This window comes from Sabethes cyaneus, chromosome 3 (genome assembly GCF_943734655.1).
Source record: "Sabethes cyaneus chromosome 3, idSabCyanKW18_F2, whole genome shotgun sequence".
Classification (NCBI taxonomy): domain Eukaryota; kingdom Metazoa; phylum Arthropoda; class Insecta; order Diptera; family Culicidae; genus Sabethes; species Sabethes cyaneus.
Window position 1 is genome coordinate 244,618,779 of NC_071355.1, and position 12,245 is coordinate 244,631,023.

General features: G+C 45.1%; 1 protein-coding gene across 5 annotated transcripts in view; it reads right to left on the minus strand.

Moving 5' to 3' along the window:
• Positions 1–5,636: 5,636 nt before the first annotated feature.
• The window catches only part of LOC128741730 (nuclear hormone receptor FTZ-F1 beta), a 76,251-nt gene continuing 69,642 nt past the window's right edge, over positions 5,637–12,245 (minus strand). The window contains exons 1-8 of one of the 5 annotated variants that reach the window (XM_053837722.1): positions 11,544–11,734; positions 10,164–11,348; positions 9,895–10,106; positions 9,532–9,827; positions 9,236–9,472; positions 9,025–9,174; positions 8,703–8,960; positions 5,637–8,648 (exon numbers count right to left, since the gene is read on the minus strand). In XM_053837722.1, the coding sequence (XP_053693697.1) occupies positions 8,547–8,648; positions 8,703–8,960; positions 9,025–9,174; positions 9,236–9,472; positions 9,532–9,827; positions 9,895–10,106; positions 10,164–11,269 (2,361 nt within the window). In that variant the 5' untranslated portion in view covers positions 11,270–11,348; positions 11,544–11,734 and the 3' untranslated portion in view covers positions 5,637–8,546. Of the gene's footprint in view, positions 8,649–8,702; positions 8,961–9,024; positions 9,175–9,235; positions 9,473–9,531; positions 9,828–9,894; positions 10,107–10,163; positions 11,349–11,428; positions 11,516–11,543; positions 11,735–12,245 lie in introns of those variants that run through there. The other 4 variants (XM_053837721.1, XM_053837723.1, XM_053837724.1 and 1 more) reach the window with 4 other exon arrangements.

Here is a 12,245-nt window from a genome sequence, read left to right on the forward strand (position 1 = left end):
TGGTCATTGGTGGATCGCTCTTCCCCCATAGACCAGTACATAAAGTCACGTGGGTTTCCCGCGACGGCCGAACAGAAAACCAAATCGACCACATCTGCATCAGCCGGAAACGGAGAAGGAGCCTTCTTGATGTACGCAACAAACGCAGCGCTGACATTGCATCCGACCATCATCTTGTTATCGCTGAAATACGTCTGCGCGTCGCACGTGTCCAACGACGGGAGGAGAAAGTTGGGTGCCGCTACGACGTCCGCCGATTGGAGAATCCTGAGGTGAAAAGGGCCTTTGTTGAACAACTTGAATCTCGAGCCTCGGAGCTGCCACCTGGTGGAACCGTCGAAGAGCAATGGACCGGCATCAAGAACGCCTTCATCACGACCAGTGATGAAACCCTCGGCAAAGCGCGCAGCAGGCGGAGGGAGTGAATTTCGGATGAAACTTGGAGGAAGATCGACGAGCGGAGAGAGGCGAAAGCCGGCATTGAGCGAGCGCGGACCAGATCGGCTAAGACAGCTGCCCGTCAATGATACGCCGAACTAGAGAGGGCTGTTAAACGTGCTTGTAGGCAGGACAAGTGAGCCTGGACTAACTCCCTAGCCGAACAAGGAGAAACCGCCGCCGCCAATGGTGATATCCGTTTGTTGTACGATATTTCTCGCTGCCTTAGTGGTGCCAGAATGAATACAAAGATGCCGCTAAAGGACAGAGCTGGTCAGCTATTGACTGACCGTACAGAACAGCTTAAGCGATGGACTGAACATTTTGAACAACTCTTCCGAGTTTCAAATGTCAGAGACTAACAAAACCAGCAGCGTATGACGCCTACAGTTCGTCGAATAAATCACGTGAACTCGGAGGCGCCATCGCTGGATGAAATTGTAGCAGCCAACAAAAGTATGAAATCCAATAGAGCGCCAGGGATAGATCATATTTCAGCCGAAATGCTCAAAGCTGACCCATCTTTGCCAGCCCAGATGATGCATCAGCTTTTCAGCAATATTTGGGAAACCGCAACTTTTCCGGTGGACTGGATGCAGGGCATATTGGTCAAAGTCCCTAAGAAAGGAGACCTAACGGAATGCGGTAACTGGCGTGGCATCACGTTGCTCTGTATTACTCTCAAAGTACTCTGTAAGGTAATCCTCAACCGGATCCAGGAGAAGATCGACGCTACTCTCCGACGGCAGCAAGCTGGATTCCGTGCTGGCCGATCATGTGTAGACCATATCACAACGCTCCGCATTATATTGGAGCAGATCAACGAATTCCAGGACTCTCTTCTGCTGGTGTTCGTTGACTTCGAAAAGGCGTTCGACCGACTCAATCACGAAAACATCTGGGGCGCACTTAGGCGTAGAGGAGTTCCAGATAAGCTAGTCCATCTCATCGAGGCTCAGTACGAGGCGTTCTCGTGCAAGGTTTTGCACGACGGCGTCTTGTCCGACGCCATAAGGGTTACTGCTGGCGTGAGACAGGGCTGCATTTTATCACCGCTTCTGTTTCTCATCGTTATGGATGAGATATTAGTTGGAGCAATTGACAGTAGACCAAATCGAGGATTGCCTTGGAATCCTCTAACGACGGAGCAGCTAAATGACCTCGACCTAGCCGACGACATTGTCTTGCTCGCACAACGACGAAACGACATACAAAGCAAGTTAGATGACCTCTCCGAGAGCTCCCAAGCAGCAGGTTTCACAGTCAATGTAGCGAAAACTAAGTCTATGGTAGTGAACACTGACAATGCCACCAACTTCACAGTAGCGGGACAACAAGTTGAGCAGGTAGCCGCCTTTCAATATCTTGGTAGCCAAACAACGCCCAATGGTGGTGCCAAGACTGATATAGCCACACGTATCAGGAAGGCCAGGGGTGCCTTTGCAGGTCTGCGAAACATTTGGCGCTCAAACCAGATCACTCTACGTACGAAAACCCGAATCTTTAATTCAAACTTAAATCCGTACTGCTGTATGCCTACAAACGTGGTGCGTCTCAGTGGAGACAACGCAAAAACTGCAGGTATTCATTAACCGGTGCCTGCGATACATCATTCGTGCTTGGTGGCCTGATAACTGGCTCGACTGCTGGATCTCTACTGCTTCGAACGAACCTGAAGCTAATGAGATCCAGAGCAGTGGGTCTAAAGCCCCTAAAAGGAGAATGGTTTTTAATAGCTGTTATCCATGGCTATTGCGTTAAGACCTGGATGGATAAGCACGTAATCCAAGGTGTGACGCGACCCGTGCCGAGGGATGAATGGTGGAGGGGGTTCTATAAATACTCAGCCGCAACGAAGCTTGTGGAGTACCAGGGTGCCCTCCACAGTAAGCCGGTCACTGATGCAATGGACCATTTTTTACCGAGAAGCCTCTCTCTGCCGCAAAACAAAGAAACGAAGGGGGCGAAGATGAGAATATGGGAGGAACAGAACCTGAATGATGTGCCACCAGAAGTTCATTCCTGTTCCTCGTCTATCCTCAACACGCCGACTCGTTGCGAGTCGACCAACGAGGATATGGCTCTAACTCTCCATTCACGGATCCAGATTCACTCTGCTGAATCACTGACTGGTGTGCTGAAGGGTGAGCTGAAACAATGAGAGAGCCGAACAGTCATGGCCAATTGGATGGCCGTACAATCGCTCAAACAATTAAAAAATAAATATAACGCCGAGTATTTAGGTTACTCGAAAGTTACTGAGTCTCAATAAGAGAGCTCTCAGCTCGCTTAACGGTTTTGTGACTGGACATTGGAGTAAATATCATCTTCGGAATCTCAAGGTTTCGTAGAGAGTTACCAGGTGGGCGTGCAACTGCGGACCAGAGTTTTATCATCCGACAGATGTTGCACAACCTACGCATCACATCTTTATTGATCTCAAAGCAGCATGCGATACAGTCGAACGAGACCAGCTATGACCGATAATACACGAACACAGTTTTCCGGATTAACTGGCACGGCTTAACAGAGCTACATAGGAATGAGTATGTGTTTCGTGTGCATCTCGGGGAAACCATCGAGTCCCTTCGAGACGCGGCGAGAGTTGAGACAAGGTGACAAGGGAAACGCGCTAGAAGATATTATGAAACGTGGGGCATCTTCAATAAATCTAACCAATTTGTCTGTTTCGTTGATGATGTGGACATTGTCGGACGGAAGGACGATCCAAGCGGTTGCTGAGCAGTATACCAAACTGAAAAGTGAAGCAGTGACTGGATTGGATTAGTGATGAATACGTTCAAAACCAAATATCTGTTAACATGAGGAATCGAGCGCGATCGAGCTTGCATAGGCAATGGTGTGGTAGCCGACGAGGACGAGTTTGAGGTGATGGACAAATTTGTATACCTTGGCTACCTTGGACCCTATGGTCTGGTAAGCTTCACCCCCGTACCAAATATACCATGTACGGGTACAGTACTGACCGTTTTTGAACGTCGGTGTGCTTAGGACTATCTTTGGCGGTATATGCATGAATGGTATACGGAGGAGAAGGATGAACCACGAGCAACCGCAGCTTTTCAGCAAACCGAGTATCCAGGCGGGACATGGGAGAATGCCGGACAACAAACCCGTAAAAATGGTTTTCGCTTTGAATCCGGTCGGTACCAGGCGCAGAGGTGCGCAGTGTGCTGCAAGATTGAGCCGGAAAATCCCAACAGCCCATGCTTATTGGGGCTAAGTTGGGCAGAGCCCAGAGCCAGCACTCAACAAAGATGACTCCCGGAAAGGTTGGAAAAATCAGAGGAAAAACCTAAGGTTGACTCAGTGAAAAAGAGAAATGCTTGATTCTCGATGATGTTCGGACTTCTATATACAATTCTATATACAATATATACAATTATTACAATTACAACTCAAAAGAGTTTAGTCGATATTTAGTCGATGGTTGAGACATGAATCTATGGAATGGAACGTACTGCCAGAAGACAAACATCAGACTGCAGACCCGGGACAACCCTGAAGAAAAACTTCCAAAACATGTGAATCAGTATCGCTAGATAACCCGGTCGTAAGTAGCTTTAGAATACACATGTTGTTCACTGTCAGTTCCTTAAAAAGGACGGGCCGCAGAATAACACTTTCCCTCAAACGAGTTCAACCCGAAGGAGATAATTCTAAATAATAAAAATGATTTACGTTATGTTTTTACTGTTGTTCGTCCAAAATACAAAAGCTGTTTTCGCAGATTAAGTGATTGCCGCCACACATTGTACATTAATTGTGGACTGACGATGATGGTATCTTTCTTGTGGAATAACAAGAACTTGAACTTAGAAAGCGACACTGGATATTACAGTGCGATACGTGCTTCTTGTCCAAGGCAAATTATTAACATTAATCTCCGCACTTCCTAGCCGTCCTCTAGAGAGCAAGACTTTTTGAAAAATAGTAACAACCTAGTGAAGAGAAGAAGAGTGAATACACCAACACTCAAGCACGTATAATCACCTGGACGCCATTATAATAGATCAAAGCACTGGTCGTATTGTCAGAAAAATAGATAAACATATATAATTTAAAGAATTTCTAGAGGGTTTACTTACAGAAAATATACGTGTAATGGCGTATCCGAACGAGAAACGAGAAGTTTTGCGGACATTTTTTGACGAAGAACAAATAGAAAATTGTGCACAGGCACAGGAATATAAACCGTTGTGCACCTGGAGGTTACGGTGGGCCGGCCAAGTCACAAGGATACGGGACGACAATGTGACGAAATCTAAAGGAACCCATCTTGGCCGCTTGGCATTGCGGAAGAATACGCCACAAATTGAAGATAATTGCCCAATTTTGAAGCGTACTTATCTTGTAGGTATGAAACTGCGCGAGGAGTGTAATGGGGATCCAAGACAGGACCCATTTGTCGATGGAAACCAGGTAGTTAATCTAACGAAATAATAAATATTTTGAACAAAACCTGCGGGTTGTCCCTAGGCATATAGGCCCAATTTTACACCACCAAATGTCGCCATCCCCCGGATTCCTCGACGAAATTATACTCGCTGCGCGTGAACGATGACAGCTCTATTATTGTTATGAATCAGTGGAGGTAGATAATGTTTAATCACTGTCGTTTTAATATGAAGAATATTCCCTCTTGACAGAATATTCCATCCTGGAGATCCGACAAATATGGAATGATTGTAAGCAGGCGTTGAATCAAGAAGGGGTTAGGACTTCGAGCCTCTATATCCCGATGATCGTTGCTCAGCGGAGCAATCAGCCTTGAACTTAGGCAAGCTTCAATTTTCCTGACAACAGCATTTCATCCGAATAAACTATGTTATTTCCAATAACTCGTTACATGCGGCCTTTGAGGGACTTCACAGCTATTTCCCACAGTCCACCGAAGCTGGATTTGGCTAGAATAAATTTAAAATTAACGGATTAGTTTGCTGCTTCTGGTACAATTCGTTGAGCTTCTTTCAAACTTCTTACGTTGTCACTGAGACCCCCTTTTCTCGAAATGTGAAAAATGTTAAACGTGCCGAGTTTCTGGACATTTCTGTAAACTTGAAGATTCCATTCTAGGAGATATGGCCAAATATACGCCATATTAGAAAGGATTTCGGACACTGAACCCTCTCTCAGCTGGCTAGTTTTAAACTGATATTTATTTTAAAAAATGCTCAATTTTGCACAATCCTCTGCGATCACCGGTGAATGCTAGGACCAGCAGCAAGCACAGCGACACCGATCGATAGGCCGTTCAAGCCGGCCGAGCGGTCTCTTTCTTTAGCAGCCTGCCTGCCTGCCTGCCCTCCAGCCTTCCTCGGGAAGGCCGCAAGGATCTTACGCGTTATGCCGAAACTGGATAATAGTAAACCTAAAAATTCGTTTAAGTACAATACGTGTATATCTGCCAACTGCCAATAACTACCCCCACGTGTGTGTGTATGTGGAGAGTGTGTACAAGTTGGCCAGTTGGTTCTTCTGTTCTGACTCAGCAGCAGCTCGATGGCCGTTTATTTGCAATAAACGATCCCGCAACGTAGGTAAAACACTTACGAAACATGCAACAGGAGGGGAAGAGTAAAAAGTACGTTCCTAAAAATACTGCAATTTTCTTCTTCGATTTTTTTGTTTGTTTTGTTTGTTTTGCTTTTGCGCTTTCGCCGATTTCGACCGACCTTTTTTTTGTTATTTTAAGGAGGACGACTAAGTAGCTGTATATTTTGCTAAGATGTTTTTGTTTTTTAATTGTGTGTGTATGTTCTGCTTCGTTTATCACTAAAGTACTACGCTTAGATCATCACATTTGTTCTGTTTTCTTATTTGGAAAACTTTTTTCCTCCGTTTGTCTAACGATTTGCTGTTTTTACTTTCTTCTTTTGTTCGTTATTTTTTTGGAAAAAAATATTTACACACTGAAATAAAAGAAAAACTGCACTACCCACCTCTCCTGCTCGAAGAAAAGTCCTCCTCTCTCAGTTGCACAGAAATCTTCTGCATAAAAATTCTTCTCATCTTAGAAGTCTACCTCAGTTTGCTGTTTTGCTGTTTGTCAAGTTTGCGCTTTTGGAAGTTTTACACGTTTCAAGAAAGTATGAGAAAACAAAACCTATTGCACTTTACATACAATACACAAATTAGAACTTCTTGTTGAGAGCAAAGGTTGCTTCAAACCTTTGCTTTTAGTTATGTCTCCTTCCTCTCTTTCTATCTTTCAGCTAAGGTGTGTTATTTTTTGTTGTATATATTGCAACTATCAAAGAATGTTTGTTGATCCTTCCGGTTGGATCTCCAAAAAACCGCGATTCAAAAAAGTTTGTTTGTTTGTTGTTGTTGCATTAGACTACTCTCTTGTATGACACCGCACGACCCGGTGCGGTTTGGGTTTCGCTTATGATTTCTGTTTGTTTTTTTTACGTAATTAACTAACACTAGACTAAAAAGGTTCAGTCATTTCTGTTTCCTAGTTGTTTTCATTTATATATAATCGGTTTTTTTTGTATGCTTATTTTGCTCCTGTTATTCGATCGAAAGGTTGCTTGTTTTTTTTTACTTTTTTATTTTGTTTTTGTTTGATAAAATATTTTACTCTACCCGAAAATTGTAATGTTTCCTTCTGGTTGTTATTTTTTTTTCTTCTTCAGACAAAAGGCACACATTTCCCCGTTTCATTTGCAACTGGTAGCAAAATAGCAAAACAAAGGAATTGCTCAGTTGTTGTAACAAGCCTCCGATGCGATATAATCGCGTTATATCGATCAGGAGGACCGTGGTTTGATATTATTCTATGGAAATAGTTGGAAACCGTTTTGCCTCATCTTCCTTTCCTTTCGTCCCATATCAACAGGCCTAAGGAGGGTTGAAATCTTCCAGCCTACTATTGCCGCCTTCGGGCTGAATGCAGACTTTTATGTGGTCGTTTGATTTTTTGTTTTTTTTTGTGTGTATGTGTTTGAGTTATTGGGTGTGCCTTGAAAAGGATCGTTCTGATTCTAATATAAAAATCCTCCAATGACACGATTGTTTATACACTAAACTTAAAAGAAAAACAAATTTATCTCAGTTATTAGTTACGAGTTCAATAGAATATTTGCAAAGTCAGCTAAACTACACTTCTACGAATGTAATCGTGCTGCTGGAAAACTTAAACATTTCGATTTAAAAAGCGCTGCTTAACAAAAACTGTATTAATCAACAATACGAGGCTATTTTTATCATCTAGAAAAAAAAATAGAACTTACGAGCCTACTTGTTCGGGATCAACTCGTTTAAATAAGAGCTTGCTTATCGCTAGCGTAAAGAAAATATTCTATCTGTACGTCTGTGTGTATGTGAGTTGTTTTTTTTAATCGACCATTTACAAAAAATCTTACGTGTGTCTTACGTTGCTAGTTAAGGAAACTTAATCGGTACATTTTGAGGGATCGAAGGACAATAATGAAACCGTAAATCAACTCTGTTTTAGCGGCGTTTGGACGCCATTCCAATGCCTTCCGCATGCAGCGATGAAACCGTTTTGAACGATGTTTAAAAATACACTTTACGGATAGTTAAATAAAACTTCTTACAACAGACAATATGTAAAAAAACGGCAATCGGAAAAAATAAAAATCTGTTAAATATCTGACTAAAAACTACCGATAAAAAGAATAAAATAAACTCGCTCTACTTATCCAATTAAAAGTTAAAATCACAATTTTTAGAAAGAGTTTTGATTTCGGGTTTCAAATTATTATGTAAAAGTTTTACGCAAACAGCTGCTTGCACTCAGACAGCCTCGCTCAGAGGCTGTGGATGATAGTCCGGATGATTCAGGAGAATTTTAATTCAGCAAACGACGGTTGGAAAACGTGAAAAAGAGAGCTGAATGCGTCCGCAGTAAGAAAGGGAAAAACATAAAGATTACCAAAACGAAAGACTCGCGGAGTGATGTGAGGCGTTCCCGCGCCTGCTTTGATCGTAGCATATCCCTGCTCTGCTCTGTGCTCGGTGCGGGGATATTTCAGGTTAGAATTTCGGTGTCCTGCTCTATCGAAAACGTTAGAGCATGTGAGGCACGATCGTTCTCTTCGGTGGTGGCACACTCCAGATTAATGTTCGCCACGAAGCAGCTCCATCAGCAGGTTGAAGGACGGTTCCTCGCCTTCCTTCGGTTTGATTGTTAGCATTTCTTTGCCGACCTGAAACGAAAGCTGTAATTCAGTGATTATTGCGGGCGATTTGACACTCGTTGCCGGTCGACTCACCTGGCAAGTTCGCTGCAGCTCGGGAATTCGCAGCAACAGTTCGCCGAATTTGGCCGGCGTCTCCGGGTAGTGCGCTAACGTGTACGCCTGTAGGGCCTGCAGTGCCTTCTCTTGGCTGGCTCGAACCTTCTCCGATTCTTTCAGTTCCGACGTATCCGACGACATCAGGACGATCACTTTCATGGCGACATATTCGTAACGATCAACGCGCAGCCGCCGCAGGTGATCGGTGAGATTGAGCATTCGTTCGATGCAGGTCTGCAAACAAGTTCGTTAAACTTCCATTAATCTAAAAACAAACAACTTCTATAAGGGAACTCACTTGTAATCCACTATGCTTGGCCTGTTCCAGCGTGATTGACTTCCCGAGAGAGATTTTAATTTCCCCCGGAGTAGCCATCGATCGGAAGCAACATGAAAAGAGCAACAGCTCGCACCACGAGTTGATCAGCAGGCAGATTTGATCGTCAATCTGTTGAATCAAAAGCATGTTTAAAATATTAACTCATCCTGACTGATGGGGGCATAATTACCGAGATGTTCTTGAACAGCGGCAAACTCTTGCACCACTTGACTATCTTGTACAGCCGGTGGTCGGCAATGTTGCACAGATTGGCGATCAGATCCGGGTTGCTTTCGCTGGTGATTCCGGCACTGGAAAGTAACGGACTAGCGGCAATGGCCGCCGGCGTTACCGGCGGTGGCGGTTGATTCAACCGAGCCAGCTCCGTAGTGTTATACTGCCACAGATGTTCGACGTCCATAATTTCCTAACAAAAAAGAAAAACAATCAAAACAAACTCATCTCACACTGGTTTTGAAGCCTCACCTGCAGCAACTGTGGAACACCCGGCCGAACGTGATTACTCCCATTGCTACCGACCGGTGTGCCGGCCGGGGAGCTGTTACACTTGGTCTCCTGCTGGGATTCGCTTTTGAACTGCTGACCGGGATGTCCTCCGCCGGGGTTACCCGACAGAAACTGACTGCCGGGTGGAAATTTCGAGTACGGAAAATTGCTACCATTTTCGTTGCCGGACAGCGACGGACTAAGAATCGTCCCAGGCAGCGTGTACGAGCACTGGTAAGTGGACCGACCTCCTCGGGTACGATCCTCCCGAATAGCTACAACCAAAACGACTCCGATAGTTTTTCCCATATGATCTAGTGGCTAGGATATCTGGGTACTTACCTTCCAGCTTCATCCCCTTCTGAAGGCACTTCTCAAACCGACACGCCGGACATTTTTTCCTTGTGGCAATTGTCACCGGGCAAGCGGCTCCTCTAAGGCACACGTAGTTCTTTCGGTTCTGCACTGTCCGTTTGAAGAATCCTTTGCAAGATTCGCACGAAAATATGCCGTAATGGAAGCCGGAGATTTTGTCGCCACAAATCGGACATGGGCTGAAAATTAAACTTTATTTCTGAAGTCCTTAAATTTATGACACACTTAACACAAACCTGTTAATCAGCTGCTGCCGCGAAATGCCCGGGGACGGTAGATGTTCGCTGTCGAAGACCGGTTCCTCCTGGGTGGCAAGCTTCAGCGCTTGTTCGTTGTCCATCATCGGTTTGTATAATACTGCATGCAGCTGGGATCCGTTGTAGGACCCACTGGCGAACATATTGTGCCGTCCCTGAATAGGGGAATGCGTCGGACTGAACTCGGAACTGTACGAATAGCAGCTGCTGTACGAGGCATCGCTATTGTTGCGACTCAGCGAAGGCGTATAGGCGGCGTGACGCGACGTCAACGGTGATTGGCTCGGAGAACTGTGCGTGTACACAGAGTGTATAGCAGAGTCGGGACTTGGATTGGCCGGGAGGAGTGTAGTTTTGGAACGGACCAACAACGGCGAGTTCACCGCTGGAAGATTTTCCGCTAAACCATGTTCGTACTTAAGATTTATAACGTCCGGTAGTTTCTTAGCGTTAATATTATTACTAGTTGGAATGGTGTTGGCGTAGCTGTTGGAAGCAACGCTGTGGCTGATCAATGGAATGCCCACTTCCGGTTTGATCATTCCGACCGGGAGGGGAGAGCTACTACTGCTGTGACTCGCAGTGAGCGCTAATGGTTCCGTGATTCCCGGACCGGATGGTTCCTCCTTAGTTATTACCAGGGGTTCTGTCTTATCCACTGTAGCCAGCTCCGGCCCAGTACCGCTGGAGCTGTTTTCGTTGTCAATCATCATCGCTTCCGGTTCGGACAGTTCGCCCTCCCAGGACATCGGCCGAGGAAGGCCCTTACTGGCTCGGCTATCCTCTCGCATGTTGACATTTGCTGTCTTTTCAATGTTCGATAGTTCGGTATCAGACTCATCAGATTCTTCCATTTTTGGCACTGTTATTCGGATACCAACGTTTCCAAATATCGCACTGTTACTAGTGCTGGCATTCGGAGTATTACTGCTGCTACTATTGCTACTACTACTACTGCTGCCACTGCTACCGGAGCTGGTCCCCGCCGGAATCATGGTGCCTACGCTAGCTACTCCAAGACTGGGATCATTCTCACAGTTGATCGTTGTTACCGAGACGTTTCCTCTCGACTCCGTTGATGTCATTCTGCTACAGCTTCAGTAATTATTTTTCACACATTCACACAAGGTGGCAACGACAATAACATAGAAGCCGTAATCATTTCTGAAATAAGAGTTTAGAAAAAAAAATTAAAATCAAAATCAATTCACCATTCTAATCAGACAGTATTTTTCCAATCAGACCGCGAAGGATTAAAGGCTAGAAACACCTTCCATGGCACACTACGCAATCAGGTTCGCAGTCTTTTGTTCTTCCCACCCAGTTTGGAAAAAAAGAGGTCCGCTCCCATTCACTCACACCGAGCGTTTGTTTTATCCTCATTTCCGCACACGGCTATCGCGTTACACACAAAGTTTATTTATACGAAAACCCCTGGCATTAGTCTTTTAATGCTTTGCCACACTTTGACGTCGTCGTCGTCGTTGTGCAAAAAAAAACATTGCAAGAGTCACAAAACTGAGTGCAAGTTTCAATAAAAACTGCTTTGCAACAAACCAACAACCGCGCGTCGTCGTCCAACTTCACTTCTCTAACTAACTATACTGCATACAGGGCGCACACGACGGACGGACGGACGGACGTTCCACCATTCTGTATTACTGTACTTTCGACTCGCTCGCTCACTCTTTCACGGCTGCAAGCGAACCGAAACCAACACAACACCTTACATTCCGCCACACATGTGCACAGTAAGCACTCACTAAGGGTAGAGCGGTGTTTGTGCACCGGAATCAAGCCACAACAACGTCAATAGACACAACGACCTTCGGATATGTTGGATTTGTACGCAACGACCTTGCATGTGCGTCATCGTCGTTCGTACGACGTACAACAGACAGAGCCACAGTACACGCTATCGTGGTGTCAGTTGCCAAACTATACCCGTACAGGCTAGTGTGTGTGTGCTTGAGTTTGTACGAAACAGAGCGAGAGGGAGAGAGAAAGAAAGAAAAACAGACCAACACGTATGCGAAGCGAACAGCGCTGCTGTTAGGTACC